This window comes from Calonectris borealis, chromosome 10 (genome assembly GCF_964195595.1).
Source record: "Calonectris borealis chromosome 10, bCalBor7.hap1.2, whole genome shotgun sequence".
Lineage (NCBI taxonomy): Eukaryota > Metazoa > Chordata > Aves > Procellariiformes > Procellariidae > Calonectris > Calonectris borealis.
The window spans coordinates 4,734,831-4,754,813 of NC_134321.1; the positions used below are offsets into that span (position 1 = coordinate 4,734,831).

A 19,983-nucleotide genomic window follows, 5' to 3' on the forward strand; every position below is an offset into this window, starting at 1 on the left:
AGGACTCAAGATTAGGTACAAGTACTAATTCTACACAGGTACCAGAAATTAAGCCATTGAGATCATCCCATATTTTTCTTCTGCATCATTTTTGTGCTACTAAAAAAAAAAAAATATCAATACCTGCTACTTTTTCTAGACAAAAAAGCAATTTAGTGCTGTATACATAAGCAGACTTGAGAATTAATAGTTTTCATTATCCAAATATTGTAGCATTCCCATCCTCATGTCCTTTCAACAGAAAATTATATTATTGATGTGCTGGGATAGGAAATAGTAAAAAAAGAAAAGTAAATACAAACTATGCACTGCTCGGTATTTACCACATAACGTGGCAGTTCCTGCAGGTTTTTAAGGGCCCAGGTTCAGACAGTGTAATTTCCCTGCTGTAAATCACTTTAAAGCATATTTTTGCATCATTGCACATTCTTTCATCATTCTACATTCAGAATCTAAATGGTTAACAGTGATAGCTCTGCGCAACCCATTAACTCTTACTTTGTTAGTGCAGTTCTGAAGACATCTAATAGGTCAGCAGTTCACCACATCGGCCCAGACTGCTGATCCAAACAGAAACCTGCAGAGCTAAAAGGATTCCACCCAGTCTGAGTTCAGAATCAGTCTCTTGTAAGAAATCCACAGACTGACCCTGAAACCATTCATCATGTGAACGGCTGCTGTCTGGAGAATTGTTTGCCTAATATGTTGTGGGTGCCGCCGTATTTCATAGAATTATTAACTTTTAAAGACAAAATCCCCAACCATATTTTAGCAGTGCATTAAGAAACCCATAATAATAATGGTACAGTGAGTTATGCTTTCATTTTGCTATAATCATTGCCATCTTATCAAACTCACGATATAAAATTGTATATACATCAAATATAAATCCCCTTTAGAGTTATTTATTTACCAGGCTGTGCAGAATCCTAGTATTCTGAAGTGTCCGAGTGGAGCCTGCTGAATACAAACACCCAGTGAAATGCTCAGTTCTGACCTGGGTCCAGCAATACAAGACGAAAGGCTCTAGCAGAGCAGCCCTGATGCCATTACTCACAGCACTTGTAACGTCCCTGCCCCCAGGTTTTCTCCAGCCCCTCTGTCGGGACTATGCTTGCACCAAATGAAGCAGAACAAGATGAGCACATGCTCCTCAAAGGTCTGATTCACTGTCCGGCATCTACAGTTAAGGCACTGATGAATGGGCATTTGTGAAAGCCCACAGGTAGCAGTTCTGCTGCCGGAGAGGGAGCTCAGCATGGCAGCCTGCAGCAGGCAAGCCTACGACGTGCTGAGTCTCAACCAAAAGCCAAATGCCAGAAAGTCACGAACCTTTTCTCCAGAAGGTCCCCTTTACAGGAGGAGAGGGTTTAGATTAAAATTTAGCTGGCTCTTCTCCCAAATTCTAAGATCTGGTCTCACATCCTTCTGCCTTGCTATGCAGCGCTTCTCTTTTTTCCTGCATTACCAGCTTGTAGAAAACATAGTCAGGGTACTACTTGGAAATAATTCCTGTAGTAACAATTTATGATACAGTCCAACTGCCACCTGTTCCTTGCATGATATCAGCCTGACTTTGAAGTATTTAAAAAAAAAAAAAAGGCACAAAGAGGATGCCAGTGCACAGATTTGCAGAAATAAAATGTCCTAAGGAACCTAGACTAAAATACAAGCCTGTACTAAACTGTCTGTAATCCAAGTTCATTACAATATTGGGGAATAAATTGGAAAGCTATCCTTTGCATGATTTTACCAGTTTTTAGAATAAAGATGTAGAAAGCAGCTCACATGAAAAGTTTCCTGCTCAAGAGTTATTCTGAGCAGTTTTGAAAACCACTACACTTGCTGCAATTTAGATTCTTTTATTTTGATTGCTTTGGATTTAGTTGTACCAAAAAAAAAAATTAGGATGCACACAGTAAAATATGCAACATTTAATTTGCAGCAAATAATAAAACTCGAACCATAATCAGCATTTCCTTTTTCCAGAGAAAACGTTACACTGAACTTAATTTTACAGCTGTACAAGTTGTTTTAAAGTAATCCGCTCAATTGGGCAAGTTAATGATATTTAATTTGACCAGACCAAACTTTACATGCTATGCATTACTGTGAGCAATTGTGGTCAATACAAGTGTTTGTGTAATGTAAATGTAATGCCATTCTCAGCTGGCTTAACAAAAAACCTGGTGTCATCGCCTCTCTAAGATAAACCAAAGATGACAGCGTAATAAGTGTTATGTGCACAAGGTAATTCAGCAGGAATTTAGCCTTTTCAATCGATTCTGCACTGGAATTAACCCTCTTTATTATCACCCAGCTTTTTGCTGTGGGCAATACGTTAAGTATGGGCTACATTCAGTTACTGCACTGAGTAATGTTACTCATTCAGTTGCCCCACTTACTTTAATGGGACTAAACATGGCATAGCACAGCGTGAACTAAGTGCTATCTGATATAAGAAAAGATATCAGAATCTGGACATAGAGTTTTCAATCATAGTCAAGAAGCTAATGTGGCCTAGTCATCACACTAGTATACATTTCAGACATAGAAAAATTATTAAATTACAAAGTAGGAGCCACCACTAATACCTGAGGCTAGACACTGTTGCATTTACGTCCAATCAAGGCAATTCATTATTTTTATTGCCTTGGAAAAAATGTGCTGCACTTCCATGCAGAAGGCAAGAGTTTCCACTGTGCAAACTCATACCTCTGATTACAGATACAATAATGCGGTTTATCAAGTGAATAGCTGTCTGATTGGAAAGCGTACAATGTAAGACATCATTCATAAAGAAAACATATAAACAAAGTATGCTCCTTGCTGAGAAGGACTGCAACAATAGGGGTCCTTACTGTCAGTGCTAGGAGCATCTTCAAATCTCAAATTGCAGTTTATCTCTACATGTCAGCCAACACTTGCCCCAGTCCAAAGAACGTGGTAACAATTATATGATAGCATGATGCTATCATATAATTAAGATTGTAATAAGATTGTAATTTCATTATACAGCTTTCACTAACACATTGCTCTGGGCAGCTTCTCTTTAATTGTTTCTTTTTATCCGTATTAAAATGCTAATAGTTTGCAGATTAAAAGAGGATAAAAACTTGCTGGAGTTACCAGTGGTTCCCACTATGTCTGTAACATAGTTCTTTGCATATGAGTCCATAGACCTTTCAGATTTGCAGATGCCTCAATGAACAGGCCAAATTTCAAAAGAAATCTCCATCTTGGGCTGGAAACAGCAGGAAGTGGGCACACATTCAGTCTCCTCACCACAGCCGCCTTTTTTCAGTTCATTCCATACTATTCATTGCTCCCTTAAAATCACAATCCGTGCAGAGAAACACAGAAACATTAACATTTCTCACGAACCAAAACTCCAAATAAGAATTATGGTTTTGCAGCTTTATAAAAATTCTTACAACTATGACCTCATCTCTTTCAAAGCCCCTGGGTAGACTTAGATACTTATGGAAGAATTCATTAGAAACCATGTGAGGAAGGAAGCTAAGCACGAGTGAAACGCAAAGCCAGAGTGGGCTGGAAGTGCTCAAGACCTCTCTCTGGATCAGGAAGGACACCTCTGCTTGCCGAAGACTTGAAACTGTAAACCTTGTACTAAAATTGAATGCCTCATCTTGGTTTTGCTGCTGTGAACAGGAGCTTTGCTACTCCTTTGAGATAGGAAGGATCTGTGTTCAAATTTTCTTCTCAGACCCCCATCTTCCATGGCCCGGCACATCTAGTATTGGTAGTTCTCAGTGGGGTCTCTCAGTCATGTTTAGTAAAGGTGTTCTGTTATGTGTAAGTATTCACTCAACCAGGAGATAATGGTGGTGAGATCTGGGGATGGGAAATAGCCAAGCTACACAGACAAGAAGTTATTTCAAAAGAAAAAGCCCATGATTGTGTTTCCATTCTTATCTCTGTTCACTATCCCAGTACGATGTCCATGCCCATCCCAAAAATGCAGTTTTTTATTGCAGTGACTGGGTACCGCCATCATGTTTCATTTGAAAAATTGTTTATCAGACACAAATACATAGTTTTGTAATTCCGATCTTGTCTCAGTAGTTCTGTTCAGCAAAAAAAGTTAAAAGATTAAAAAAACAAACAAACTAAAACTAGAAAAATTGCTGGAGAATCAATAACTTGTTCTGTTTGAACAAGACTGAGGGATTTCTAATCTGCAAGGAACAAATGGGATGCTGGTGTGTACTTTAGCTCAAAGAGTGAGCCCAGTGAAATCTAACTTTCAAAACAAAAAGCAGAACACAGGATTTGTAAAGTTACTGTAGTGAAAGGGGAAAATAAGAGATGCATAACATTGCATAAATAGTTCCCTAGTACTTGCTGTATATACCTTTAGATGGAAGCTGAGACTTTTAAATTAACAGCCAAAACCAACAAAGACATCTTCCACTTTCTGACTGTTTCTCTCTTTGCTTTGCTTGCTTTCTTCCCGCAGGTCAATGGGAAGGATTTATCTAAAGCAACACATGAGCAGGCAGTGGAAGCATTCAAAACGGCCAAGGAGCCCATCGTGGTGCAGGTCCTGAGAAGAACTCCACGCACCAAGGTCTTCACTCCTCCTCACGACTCTCAGCTGGTAGATGTGGGCACACAGACAGATATCACTTTTGAACACATCATGGCTCTAAGCAAGATGGGCTCACCTACTCCACCCGTCTCTGTGCTAGACCCATACCTCCTACCTGAAGAGTAAGTAACAGTTTGTGAAGCCCTTGAAAATCCTTGCATTCCTTAATGTGGTGTGTTAGTAGTAGTTCACAAACTCACCTTTACTTGCTGGTGAACCTGTACTCCCACAAGTAGCCAGGATTCATACACCATTGAGCCACAACTCAAAACATTTTCATTTTTTCTACATACCAGCAAGCCATTGCTCACATGAGTAATGCCACTGAGTCACAACATGGCCTCATAAAGCTCATTTTTTGCTGGCATTTGATGGATAAAGTTATTGCTTCTTGTAATTCCTCTCACTGCCTCTTTGGGTTGCTTATGTTTTAACTTTATTTTTTATGGCTGCCATAAATTGTGTAATGCTAAGAGCTGCTACATTCTGTTCCAGTGTATTAATTACTTTATTATAACCCTGCAGCGATGTTACTCAAATAAATTATTTTCTAGGACTAAAATTACTTACCAGTGCTGTCATGGATGTTTTAGAATCAAATTTTAATTATTGTTAATGGTAGTTTGATGCTTTTGTACTTACAAATAAAAATGACAATTATCTCCTGGCACACACACACTACGCCCTCACACGCTGTTCAAGAGGAAAACGGCTCCCCAAGGAACCCATGCAAATTGCCTGTCATCTTGCACGCATCTCCACAAGGGAAAAAGTAACAGAAAGAATTCTGAACATCTCAGTTGCTGCGTATGAGAGACCGTGATCTGGTCAATCCACAGCAATACCTGGTTTTGAGATGACGCTGTACACGGCGAGAGGCAGGGCTAGTGTGCACGTGTCCTGGCCGTGCCGTACAGCTCTGGAGGGGGAACCCCACAGAGAGCCCGAGCTGTGAACATCGGCACACAAACAGACCCCAGCGCGCCTCTCCGAACATCCCTGTCAGCGCTCCTAGGAAATAGAGTTTGACTACAAACAGGCCCCAATCCTGTACTGCTCCTAAGTGACTTTCACGGTATGTTAACATTAACACATTCTGCCAGGAGCTGGGCTTCTGCGTGCAATGTCTGCTCCTTTCATGACTCTCAGCGCTGATTACTTGAAAGATGGTTCCATCAGATATTACTGCATGGCCACCTATTCCCAGCTCATTGAAAATTCAAGCACAGCTGCATGTTTTAGTGGAAACATTTGACAAAAGGCTAGCTTTGAGCTTGTTTGCAGTGAACAAGCAGCAGGGCTTAGAGCACTGTGGAGAGGACACACTAACTCCTAGAGCACCTACACTGCAAACCCCCAAACACGTTTGCAAGAGGGGTTTCAATACCTGCAACTTTCCAACTGCAAAACCAAATACACAAGGAAAACGGCAAAGATTAATTTGTAATCAACCATTTAGATTGCAACATGCCTGCATAAAACCAGCTCAGCCCTGCCAAGTAACTTCATGTTGCCCCTTGATCATTAGACATAGATTCCAACAGTTAGCATCATCAGCGGCCTTATTTCACCTGTAGATGTTGGTCCCAACCACATAGCCTGCCTCACAGCTATCCCTGCGTACAAGGGCAGCCAGTTAGCTATTCAAGTGTGCGGTCACCCAGCATGTGCAAGCAGAGTCATTTTTTCCTAATGCTTCCTGTAACTTCTCCAAATCCCATTCAAATTAATCTAGCCTGCGTATAACAACTTGGGTATCTTAGCCAGTTAGCAGATGCTGTTACATAAATAGCCTCACACTTACAGAGAAACATGTATCTAGTTAACAGAGAATTAAAGGAAGTTTACTTTCATTGCAGAAATAAAATTCCAGCATAGAAAAAAGCGATCGCAAGAGCATTACACTGCTTACAAATTCCAAAGTATGGACAGTGAAACTGTTGGAGAGCTCAAGCTGTAAAAAGCAGCATGCCAATATGAAGAGTGGTGGATATTTAAGTAGTATTTAAATCATTATGTACAGCCTGTTGCATTCAAGTCAATCAATAGAATGCTGTTGATCCAAATAGTTGGGTGGCAAATTATTTTTATAATAACAATTTGATACAATTTTGTGTTTTTAAGGCAAAGTAAAAATACCAAACAAGTAGGCAAGGATGATTTTACTTCCATGTCTGCAAATAACCTGAGCTTATAAGCAAATAATCTAGTATTCAATCTCATCTTGAACCTGGCAAATATCTGCCCACTTAGCTGTCACCTGGTACCCCTTACCCTACTTTGCTGCTATTCTCTCTGTATATTTTTTCCTCAAGTCAGCTTTACATTTGGAGAAAAATCATTAATCAATGCTAAGACTCTTTACAAGTCTCTCATTCATCATCAGGTGCCAAATGTTTTAAACTCCTCTTATAATACATTTAATTGTTTAATGCATTTATTACTGTAAATGGTATAGTGTATATCATTAACCACATGCAACTTCTTGGTTTGGTTGTTAGTCCATCGTGTTCACAATGACTTGCTATAAGCTTGGAATGGATTAATATGCTAACTAGAGTACTGAGTGCTGTCTTAAAATACACCTTTTTTTTCCAGCCATCCATCAGTGCATGAATACTATGACCCAAATGACTACATGGGAGGAATTCATCAAGAAATGGACCGAGATGAGTTGGAATTAGAGGTACTTAGTCTTTAGTAACTGTTTCATTTACTGAAAGTTTAACTTGTGCATGTCATGGTCTTTATATTGTATATAAAGTGAAGAGACATTTCAAAGCAGTTCTTTGTAATAACATTGCTCATTAGTTACTTTGCAGGTTGCAAACCTTACTGATACCTTTAGCAGTGTATTTAACTATGTGCCATGGACTGATGAGCCAGATCTTCAGCTAACAAATTAACATAAATAATGAAGTCATTGATTCCATTAATTAAATTCTGTATAACTATGCTGATTTAGACTTTCTGAAAAACTGAAAGACTTTGCAGATTTGCCGAGTGGCAGGACCTGTTCCACATAGTCACAGTAAAAATGTATGAGTTTCCCTTAAATATTCCCCAGCTGAGAAACAGATGTTCTTGATCATATAATTTAGAAGTATTTTAAGTTTACAAGACAAGACCAGAATAGATATGCCACTATACTAAGCTGTTCCTCCCTTCTTCATTCCTGAAAAGTTACACATGTATACATATAAAATTATAGATAATAAAAGTTGAACAGTCATGAAGGTATGCAAGTCCATTTCCCTGCCAAATCTTTAAAAATCACTTTTGGTTTTAGTACTTGTATATCCCATCAGAAGTTCATCTTCAGTTTTCTCATTCTTAACCATTACATTCATGCTCCCAACCATGCAGAGTACAGCATATAAATTGTGGGCCTTAGTTCTGCAAGATACTTAAGCAGTGCTGACCCACTGAAGTGGTTTGAATGGTTTGTAATAAATAGCAGTAAAGTATCTCAATACTTCTAAATAACTGCCAGCAATGTCTGACGCAGCTAATCCATTCAAGATTATCAGTAAGTGAATAGTTTACTCTTAGCTTGCTTGCACTTTTGATTTCTTAGATCCTGGTCCTGCTAATGCTTATTTGTCAAAGCAAGCGATGCTGATCTGTCTGTAGCTCTGTTTAAATCAGTGGTAAATTTATCAACAGCTTCAGTGGGAGCAGAGTTCAGTCGTTCTATGAGCACGAAGTTGTTCCCTTCTATAAAAGTGTTTGCAGGATCAAGGACTAAAACCCCATAAAAAGTTTGCAAGCTGTTCTCAAATTCTGCAGATCTGGTAGTAATTCATCTCTGTACACAAACGCAAATCAAAGTCAGGATAAAATCAAAGTGCCAGTAAAACAAATGCTGTTTAGCAGACTTCAAGGCCTTACTTTTCAAACAAGTGCCTTTTTGGTTTTTTTTAAATAAAAACAAATACAATATAGATTTCAGTCTTAAGGGAAAATGTAGAACAAATTAGTATTTTCTGCCAGTGTCTTTTCAAAATCTGTCTTTTAGGAAATCTAATATTGTGGATAAACTATATTGCTTCCATTAGAAGGTCAACCAGTTGAGCTGAAAACATTTTAAAAACACGTACTTCAGTAGCCAGACGTTAATATGCCTTAAATCACAACATTAATAATTTTGACATTGATACAGTACTTGATGGCAAAATGGCTACTTTTAGGTACTTTTGAAGGTTTTCTTCTACTTCTCCAAGAATCTGTTTGTAAGGGCGGGGAGGAGGCAAGAGGTAACTATCTGAACATGGGAATCAGTAGGCTCCATCACAGGCACTCTGCAATATTTATTCCATCCTGGTTGTAAAGCATTTGAAAGCATCTTTTATGTGAATATATTTCTTCTCAATGAAAACTCCTGCTTTGCAGGGAGTTGCACTGATCAGGAGCTGCTCAAGGCATTACTACGTCTCTGAATACAAAGGACTTCAGCTCTAGCCGTCCTACTCAGGCAGTGATTGAATATGTAAAGGTTTAAAAAGCAGTACCTTCCTTCAGCTTCACAACTGTACTTCTTAAGACAAATATTTGTATGTTCTTTGTTTGGAACAAATCCAAAAGTGGTAAAACATTTCAACTTGCTGACAAGCTAATACTGAAAGGTTGTCCTCCCTTAGCTCTCTGGAGGATTTCAACCTGGTCTTAACAGCTCTTATTGCATGAGAAAGGTCTTAATTGTGGACCATTGGCCATCTGCTTGGGAAAGAACCTGGGCATCCTTCAAGTTACCTTACCTTACGTATCCTAAACACCTTTTCATCAGGGTGAGAAGCACTTTTCTTCAGCCTTCCCCAGCACCACTGATGACTTAAGCTAGTCCAGTCTCTGTGGTCCATCAGAGAATTGCCATCATAGGGCTGGGCTGGCACAGAAACCTCGAGGTAGATTTTTACTTCTCTAGGGCAAAGAATTTTGGAAAGAAAACCTGGTTTATAACATTTTCTTCTCTGAAAAGTTGAGGGCTGGGGTTTTTGCTTTTTATCTATGTTGAAAACCACATTTATGTGAAAAGACAAATGTAAAGATCACTTTCTTCAGCTTCAAGACAGCAAGAACAAAATTTTTCCCCCTGCTGTACCAGGGTCAGTTGCCAAAAGGTAGTGAGAAGGCCTAGTGCAGTATAAAAAGAAACAGTTCTTTATTTCCCTGACATTTTATTCTGGGTGAAATCTATTAATGGAGTAGCAAAAAAGTGGGCCCTGCTGGTCAGCTATGTCAGAAGAAAAAAAAAACCCACCACTTTTTACAGAGAGAGGCAAAAGGACAGAGTACTTATCATGCAAGCTTTGGATAATGCTTTCTGAATGTTTGAACCTTTTTTACCTATTGCTGTCCTCTCATTTCAGATTTCTACTGCTCATTTCTGTCTTGTTAGAGAAAGGACTTTGATTTTTATAAATTTGCAGGCAGGCCATAATTTTAAATCAGCAGTACAATAATTCAATGATCTGTTGCAAATGAAAGCTCTTCTGAGCTTATAGAGGTTAATTTACTATTATCACTTACTCCTAATTCATTATTATGAGCGGTTGCAGGTATAATGTCATAGTGCATGTTCATTCCTTCTTGTCTTGCTACAAATGCCATATGCATTTCGGTAACTAGCTCTCTGAGCCCTCCTTGGCTCTACATTTGATGTGGAGCCAATAATCTTTCAGACGGTTCTCTTGTGCAGACTCTGTTTTGAAATAGCATACAAAAACTTCTCTTGAACATCTCTCAAAATGTCACTTTTACCTGATCTAAAGAAGCAGATTGTAATTATCTGTGTGTGTAAAAGTTCTATCATATATGAAATTTTTACATTTATCATATTAACGCAGCCCCAACATCACCACACTCTGTGGATACCGCCATTGTCTGCTAACTAATTTCTGCAGATCTAGACCAGGTGTTGAATACTTCAGTGTCTCCCTTCTGCAATGTAGCTGGCTGATACGTTTCATATTATTTTATACAGAGTTCATGACAATAGTACCTGACCCCCAGTTGAGCACTAGATATTCTTTCATCTCAAGACCGTACAGTACACCAGACTAATCTGAAAGAGCACGCGTCCAGCAGGCAGCGGCTGCTGTCTGCAGCGGGAGTGCAGAACGCTGCAGGCTCGCAGGGTCGAGCCCCTGGGCTCCCCAGAAGTGCAACGCTGAAGACAGAGGAGTAAGAAATGGCAAGTCCAGTGGCACTGCAAGCATGTGAACTTACACCTTCAAAGTTCTCTAGGCCCATATTAATTCCTAGAGTTTAATTAATTCCTGGTACAATTACACAAGCTACCATAGTACCTGTACTTGCAGGTGCCAATTTTCTGTTCTATTTTTCCTTTTCATGGATCTGTGCATTACACAGACTCTACTCTGAACATGGGAAATAATCTTTGCTTTGAAGACTCTGGAGTTGGTTCTTCAACTCCAACTGGAATTGCACACTTTTATCTCTCAAATATTTCAAACCTTTATGATTATATTAGAACGTTATTGATGCAAAGACCCACAGAAAGCAGCTGTTCCTACCTTTAAGTACACAAAATTATCATATTTGGGTAGCATCAAACCCACTTACTCTTTTCCTACCAAGGACTAGAGGGATTGTACCCAAGGGTAAGTCTGTCAACTAATTACTCATAAAAATTCAGATTCTAAATACCTGCTCTAAGAATTTTTTGTTTGCTTTAGCTTTTTGCTGCTTCAGTTGTGTGTTTTTAAACAATATATATCTGGTTTCCTTTTAAAATATATAATGTTTAATTTACCAGATGATTTATTACCTTCTAGTATATCACAGGTGATGTCTTGGATGGTGCATTTTCAATGTAAACCATCCTTATTTTTTAATTGTAATAATACACTTCATAGTTGTAATATGTTGGAAAAACACCTATTGTTATTCAAAACACGCAGCAGGTAAGAATGAAACTAATAGCTTGCTCCCTCCTCTCCTTCCACTCCAAAAGGTGCTGGCAAGTGTTTATGGTTACATAGGATCTATTTAAATAATGGCCAAAGTCACCATGCTTTTTTTGTTGTTTTTGTGGGGTCTTTTTTTTAACATTATATATATTTTTCAGTATTAGTATGACAAACGGCATGATGAGCTACAGCACTAGTTTCTTGCCACGTTTTTAGACGAGTAAACTATATAAAAACTTTCCTCAAGACATGAAATCTTTTTGTTAAAGTATGCAGGAAATAAGGGAATCATTCCAGGCCTGAGTTAGGCCCAGTGCACAAACTCCCACCTCATCCCCAGTTCGCACCATGATTAAATGCAGAGGAAATGCATTGACTGCAGTGGCGTTCCCAAGGATCAAATGAGGTCAGAATTGAATCCACTTTGTCTCATCTTTTCTTCTGAAGAATTTCCATCTCCTCTCTAGAAAGCCCCAAACGCTTTAGAGATCTGAAAAAAACCCACTATTAAAGCATTGTGTTCAAACCTTTAAGTAACAAAAGAGGGAGAAAAAGAGCAGCAGTTCACCATGGATACTATTGATTGAAACCATTAAATACCATCTGAAATGTCACTGACATTTACAGCTACGTTTCTCTAAAAAAAAAAAAAATTACACATGTTGACAAGTAAATAACATGAGATTGCTGATCTTGGCAGCTGTCATCTAGACGTGCCAATAAATTATTCATATCAGCTTGTTTTATTGTCTTGCCCTTACAAATGGCACAGCGCAGGTCAAAACAGAGAGACGTTCAGAAATAACGAGTTGTGTTATCAGGACATCTCCACTGGAACGGATGGGTCCAAGCACAAGCGTTCAGGGTCTGCCCTTGGGCTGGGACAGCCCTGGATCCCGCACGGGCCGTGCCATCTCTCTCATGTCCCTTTGCCCCCCTTCCCCTTCGCAGCAATGGGGCTCGAGCCCCACAGCCGCTGCCTCCAGCCTGCCTGGCGTTAGCTGCAGAGGAGTGGGACCTTTCAAAGCCTCGCTCACTGCCAAGCTCTCTTTTTCTAGGGGAAGTAAAAAACACAACTACAGTCAGTATTGCACCTCCACCTATGAAGAAACACCCTTCCTCCCTATGGCAGCATCCTCAGGGCTGGCACAGCAGTCCCAACAAGCTGGTTAAGTGCATTAGGCTCCCAGGACATCCCTCGGAAGCAAGAAGGCAGAGCTGAAAGATGCTACAGGGATGGTCACTGCGCACCAGCCAGGAGCATCCCACAGCTTATGGGTATCTCCATAGATTTTACAACCCTTTATACCACCAGTATCACAGAGCAGCAGCAAATGTAGGGAAAAAAAAACACCACATGAAATCCCTGTGGCAAAAAAGCATAGAGGAAGAACATGTATTTTTAAGATGGCTTAAATGCCTCCAAGAATAACAAGACCACCAAAGAGCACTAGAATGATAAACCATGACCTGCTGAAACCAAGCTCTTGCAAGATACTGAAGTGCTTATTATATTTCTATTACCAATACCAAATGCTTTGCTGACAATATATTGATCTTCAGTCACGCTTTTGAGAAATTCATTACATCATTTCATGAAAATTATACAAGTTAAGGTAATAGAGTATTATATTTTTCTCTGAAAAGCCAGAAAATTTCCCTGCTTATAAGGAAATATGTGTCAGCTGTGGCAAATACTGAAATCATACTTTATAAGTATTTTAGCATTTGAAGTCTTACTACTACATGAAATATACGTAATTTTTCTTTTTGAGATTAATAAAAGGTCTGTTTTCAAAATGACTTCATATTGATTGAAGGGTAAAAAATGCCCCAGGTATTGATTGTCTGCATATAATCACGTTTTGCTCAGTAAGTTAACCTCGTCTACAAGTGAAATGAAAAGAGATCCACTATATCACTTAAGCAAAATGTTTTCATTGCATTTGAAAAATTGCTTCCATCAGTCACCAGTATCTCACTGACTGTATTTTCTTTTCCTTTTTCTCCCTCTCTTTTTTTCTTTTTTTTTTTAACCTCAGGAAGTAGATTTACATAGAGTGAACAGCCAAGACAAGCTTGGCCTTACTGTATGTTACAGAACGGATGATGAAGATGACATGGGTATTTATGTGAGTGAGGTAAGATTGAGCTGATTTCCATAAAATACAATTTGTCTTTTAAACTGCAGTGTTGGGCATTTAAGACATTTGTCTTCTGTTTGTACCATGTTTGAAAAACAGCCTGAATGCAGTAATTGAAAGAAATCTAATTATTTTTCCTTTTCTCCAAACTGAGTGAAATCTTGCATCCACTGAACTCAAACTTCGTTATATTAACATTTAGTGTTCATTTTTCCCCTAACACAGACTCAGTGTTCAATTTCAGATGACGTTTTCAAAGTATTTTTAATATATTGCCCCTTTCATTTTTGTTCTCAATTATTCCAGAAACAATATAAATTAAAAAAAGAAAAAAAAATACCCCACACATTTTTATTTGCAAAGATTTGGGGCCCGTTTGTTTCTCTTTGCCCCCTTTCATGAAATAAGTAGCATTTTATACATGATCTTTTTATCATGCAGATCCATTTCAAATTAGTAGTGGCTTGGGGAAAGAAACTCATAACTAAATCTAAAATCTTCCATTAAAATGCATCACTTAGGACATAATCGTTCCTGCTCTCTATGCAAAAACTGGTTCTAATCAGAGCACTGTGTTTGTGAAGCAAAATGTTAAACTATGAGGTAACTCGATATCATGCAAACATGATAAACCTACATTCTCTGAAGACACATCTCAGGAAGAAATGTTTTGGGTTTGACTTGATCATTTTAATTTGCATTTCACTTTGTCTGATATAAGCAAGGAAAAGTCCTGTCATCACTAAGCGAGATGTAACAACCACAGATATAGCAGCAATGACAGACACGCTGCCTTACGGTATCAGTCATATTACCAATACTGGCTTTACAATGGGAAGTAGATACTGAGCTCTCAAACCGACAAAGCACTCACAGTTCTCTTTTTTTTTGTAGATTGATCCCAACAGTATTGCTGCAAAAGACGGTCGACTCCGAGAAGGCGATCGCATTATTCAGGTACGTGTGTAAATGGTTGAAAGTCTGCTAACACACTACTAATCTGCTGCAATGTCTTATTTCAGTATAGTTTTTACAAATCATTCCCTCCAGACTGGTATTCATACGCTTCCTTTTAATTTTCTGAGGATATTTCCCTTTCCTCTGCCATCTCTCAGTCAGATTTTGATAGTCTTGGCCAGGTAAAGCCCTATATTGGCTCTACTCTGCAGGCTAAGCAGTTTGTCAGCAGATGTCATCTGTTTCCAGCACACATTCTGATACGCTTCCACTTTTAAGTCTTCCTTTTATCACAGAAACCCTCTATTTTGGCCCAAGTAATTATTCCTCTTTGCAGAATCTCTCCAGGCAGCCCTATTTATTCACAGGGATGTGAGTAGTTGCTCAGCAGGCTGAACACCCACTGCTGTGTGCCAGAATGAGTCGTCTTCCAAGTGCCACAATCCTACACCACAGGGGCTTTGTCAGAAGCCGTCTGTCTTCTGCACAGACACTAACACGAGTAGAGGTCCACATCCCATTCAGTCTTTGGGAGCAGCATCCACAGCCTCACCCTTCCCACACATGGATGTTCCCGTTCCTTTCCACCCACCAGACCTGATGTTACGATTCTGCTCCTGCCCACCTCTCCTTCTCCAGTTTCTGTCCTCATAACAAGGCTCTGCACAGGCAGAGGTATGGAACAGCTTCACATGTCCAAACCAACACACTTGCCTAACGCTTATCTGAACAGCACGGCTGGAGATGTCAACAGGGACCGTGCCTGGCCTGTGCTGCGCTGGCATCTGTCCAGCCATGCAGTTCCGTAGAGCTCATCTCAGCAGCATTAAAGTATCCCTACGAAAGGATTTCATTCTGTTGCTCTTTTCTTTAAAGATCAATGGTATAGAGGTACAGAACCGAGAAGAAGCTGTGGCACTTCTCACCAGTGAAGAGAGCAAGAATATCTCCTTACTTGTTGCAAGACCAGAAATTCAGGTACTGTAGCAACAACGAAAAACCTTTCTCGAGTCTTAATTAAAAGAGTTGCTGTTTTGTAGAAAGGAGTTAGCATCTTTTGAAGAATTTCAAGCTACCTAAATCTACCAAGTCTACCTAAAACCATATTATACCATTTGGCTGGACATATATATGGTCTAAAATAATGGAATTCAGCAGTCATAGTACTTATATATATATTTTATATTAAAGTTCAATTTATAAGACGTTCAAGGATTTATATATGCTGCAATGCTATTACAAACATCAGTGCAAGGTATTATGGATGGTCTCAAGCTATAGCTTTGAAGAACATACTGAACTCTAATTCCTATAGCTATTGATTATTCATTCATTAAAACACCTATTATTTAGCCCTTTATACACCATCTCTTAATGTAGTTAAATACTGTCAAAAAGCATCCTCAGCTGTAATAAAAGGTTGAACCAGATCCCTTTGTAGAGCAGGGATTAGCACAACAAAGATGTTGAACAAACAGCCATGAGCACTGTTGTTTGATCCGTCTCTGCTCCTCGTGCTGCAAGAGCAAGCCTTGCCAATGCACCTGCAGACACAGTCAGGCTCGTGACTATCCTGTTAGCCTAGATGTTTCTGATCTTTCCCTTGGGGATAATTGAGGCTGGGAGTAAAAAAGTCTTTACAGACCCCTAGCAAGCATTTTTCCCTCTGGCCCTGATGCTGCCTCGCAAGTGGTGTGTTCAAGCTCTGGGCTCTGGAGTGTTTTTATACAATCCTAATCAAGTCACAAACCAAAACAGCCCTAACTCTTAGAAGTCTTTCCATGGATGAAAAGGCTGGTTTTGTTTCCTATATAAAGGGCTGTTGAAGATAAAACCATGCTGCTGGAGGTGGAGGCAGCTGAGGGGGGAGGTAGGACAGTCAATACCCGCACTTAGCACAAGGAGACGTGTGCTCCTTCCCAGGACACAGCAGCACTGTCACAGGAAGGAATCTCCTAAGATTTCCCAATCACTTTCCACAAAGAAGGAACATAATTTATGTCAGTCTTCATTCTTTTGACAACATTTGGTTTGATTTTTCCCTCCCTTTTCACATAGCTGGATGAAGGATGGATGGATGATGACAGAAATGATTTTCTGGATGACTTGCACATGGACATGTTAGAGGAGCAGCACCACCAGGCAATGCAATTTACTGCCAGCATGCTTCAGCAGGTACTGCCGTTCTGTTGTGCGATGGTGTCAAAACGTCACGTTGCACTCAATATTCCAATATTGAGCTTGACTGAATACACTTAGTGTCTCAAATGACGATCAAGGCAAAAGGACTTGCTGTAAAATCAAGATATTACACGACTATCCACTAACTTCATCTGGGGGACCAAAACGTTTTCAAATGTGGCCTTTTTTATTTTGCCCCCTACAACAACATGATCACAGTTCTTAGAAACCCACCATTCTGGCTGCGGTCACTGAGAGAAGTACAAGCTAGGTGTATGATAGATATAGCAGGTAGGGAGCTAACTTACAAAATTTCCTATTTGATATGCATGCACATACTGAAAACAGCCTGCCTCCTGAAACCTTAAAATCCAAATGGACAACTCAGGCAAATAACCGAAATAAGGTCTATATATGGGGAGAAAAGCAAAGAAAAAGTTTTTACAGACCGAAGTTTATATGCAGGGCCACAGATTTGGGCCTGTATTCCCCATCATTCTGCCGTGATTAATGCAATCATACAAGTTCATAAACAGATTTTCAATTTTTGTCTAGAGTTTTTTCTGGCATTTTCTACAACTCTACCTCTTCTGTGGGATTCATGTTTTCTGAAGGGACATATTCTCCCTTTGGCACCACCGTAGAATTGGATACTTTTGTGCACTTACGTGGGAGAAGAAACAATTTGAAAGTGTGACTTCTACCACTGTTGCTATATAACTGAAAAGCAAACCTCAAGTTCTTCTGAAAAGGTCATCCACAGCACGCTGTGTTTTCAGTCACCATTTCTACCAGTTCTTAATAATATTCTTTCCATACAAGTAAAAGACAAAGATGCAGAAAGTGTAACAGGTGACAGATTAAGAAAACTATTAAAAGATAAACACCCTGAAATATTTTATGTCTTTGCAATAATTTCTTTTTCCGTCTTTCTATTTTTGCTGTTAGAAGAAGCATGAGGAGGATGGAGGTACCACAGATACAGCCACTATTTTATCTAACCAGCACGAGAAGGACAGCGGCGTGGGGCGCACAGACGACAGCACTCGCAACGACGAGAGCTCCGAGCAGGAAAACAACGCGGATGATCACACCACCTCCTCCAACACTTTAGGGAGCCAGAAGAAGCTGACATACAGTCACGACACCCTAGGAAGCGGCGATATGCAGTTCAGCAATGAATCGTTTATCTCGGCCGACTGCACAGACGTCGACTTCCTTGGCATTCCCGTAGATGAATGCGAGCGATTCCGGGAACTGCTGGAACTGAAGTGCCAGGTGAAGTCTGCCAACCCTTACAGTCTGTATTATCATAACAGCACACTGGATATGAGCAAAAGCGACCAAGAAAGTGTTGACAGAGAGCTGGAGATGCTGAATGAGGAGCTGCGCAATATCGAGCTAGAGTGCCTGAATATTGTGAGAGCTCATAAAATGCAGCAGCTGAAGGATCAGTACCGGGAGCCCTGGATGCTACACAACAGCGGGTTCCGCAACTATAACACAAGCATCGATGTTCGCAGGCACGAGCTCTCAGACATTACAGAGCTCCCCGAGAAGTCTGACAAGGATAGCTCGAGTGCGTATAACACAGGCGAAAGCTGCCGAAGCACACCACTCACGCTGGAGATTTCCCCTGACAATTCGCTGCGCAGAACTGCAGAAGGCATTAACTGTCAAGGTAATGAGGGGGCAGTGGCATATAATGTCTCCCAAAAGAATTTATTTGCTAGCTCAGAAAGTCATGAATCCAGCACTGGTAAATGCCATGCCTCTGCTAAAGATCCCGACCTTGGCAAACAGCTGGAAAGCAAGGAGAGAAAAGCCAGTGATGGAAGCAAAAGCCCTACCCATGGTCAGAAACCTTCTGGCTCCTACGTCTCCCCGTACCATCACTCTCCATATAAGCATGCTCATATTCCTGCCCACGCACAGCACTATCAGAGCTACATGCAGCTGATCCAACAGAAATCAGCGGTGGAGTATGCGCAGAGCCAAATGAGTCTGGTGAGTATGTGCAAAGACTTTAATTCAAGCCAGAGCGAACCAAGGATGGAGTGGAAAGTCAAGGTCAGAAGCGATGGGACCCGCTACATTACAAAGAGGCCAGTCAGGGACAGACTGCTGAGAGAACGTGCCATAAAGATTAAGGAGGAGCGCAGTGGTATGACTACCGATGATGATGCCATAAGTGAAATGAAGATGGGCCGTTACTGGAGCAAGGAGGAGCGGAAGCAGCATTTAGTGAAAGCAAAGGAGCAGAGGAGGAGGCGCGAGTTTATGATGCAGAGCCGGTTAGATTGCTTAAAGGAACAGCAAGGTGCAGAAGAAAAGAAAGAGATGAATATCATTGAACTGAGCCACAAAAAAATGATGAAGAAGAGAAATAAAAAAATATTTGACAATTGGATGACAATCCAAGAACTGCTAACCCATGGAACAAAGTCACCAGACGGCACACGGGTGTACAATTCCTTCCTGTCAGTGACTACTGTATAATCACCATTGCTAAATTATGTACATAAAACGCTACCATTGGGGTAGAAATCAATGCCTCGTTCAATGTGGCAAGATTTTTGTATATAAGATACAGTCATCGAGTTTATAGTTCAAATACTGAACTCTACAACTGTGGGTGCCAGGATCTCCATTATGAAGTGGAGAGGAAGCTTGCCCATCTCCTTCAAAGGCAATATTAGCAGCGCTTTTTGGAATACTGATTGTACTTTTTTACTTGTTACCTTTTACATGAAGTGTTTAAATATCAGAAATGTATTAACCATACTTACACAGGTAATTTGCTTAAACTATATTCATATTAAAAGGTACCCATGCTTTTCTTTACCTAAAAAAAAAAGAAAAAAAGAAAAAACCCACAAGAGCAACTGCACATACGTATTTTTTGTGAAATTATTTTGCTGTTGTTCACTTCTACACAGAGTGCTGTTTATCAATATTTAGCTCAAGGTTTAAACTCAGAATTAGAGTCATTCTCTTGTAATATTTAACATTTATCAAACAGCAGTTTTTAGAGTTATGCTCAACATTTAAACATTTTTCTTTTTAAGGTTTCTGAAGAAAGTATATAGGTTTCATCTGAAAAGCCTGAAGCAAAGTACACTATACTGTAGCTTTAAAGGATTTTAAAGCATGTTTG

General features: G+C 39.8%; 1 protein-coding gene across 2 annotated transcripts in view; it reads left to right on the forward strand.

Moving 5' to 3' along the window:
• The window catches only part of PDZRN3 (PDZ domain containing ring finger 3), a 144,275-nt gene extending 124,846 nt beyond the window's left edge, over positions 1-19,429 (forward strand). For both annotated transcript variants that reach the window (XM_075158609.1, XM_075158610.1), the window contains 7 exons: positions 4,481-4,734; positions 7,211-7,298; positions 13,587-13,685; positions 14,583-14,645; positions 15,522-15,623; positions 16,704-16,820; positions 17,775-19,429. In XM_075158609.1, coding sequence (XP_075014710.1) covers positions 4,481-4,734; positions 7,211-7,298; positions 13,587-13,685; positions 14,583-14,645; positions 15,522-15,623; positions 16,704-16,820; positions 17,775-19,325 — 2,274 coding nt within the window. In that variant the 3' untranslated portion in view covers positions 19,326-19,429. The remainder of the gene's footprint in view (positions 1-4,480; positions 4,735-7,210; positions 7,299-13,586; positions 13,686-14,582; positions 14,646-15,521; positions 15,624-16,703; positions 16,821-17,774) is intronic.
• Positions 19,430-19,983: the final 554 nt, after the last annotated feature.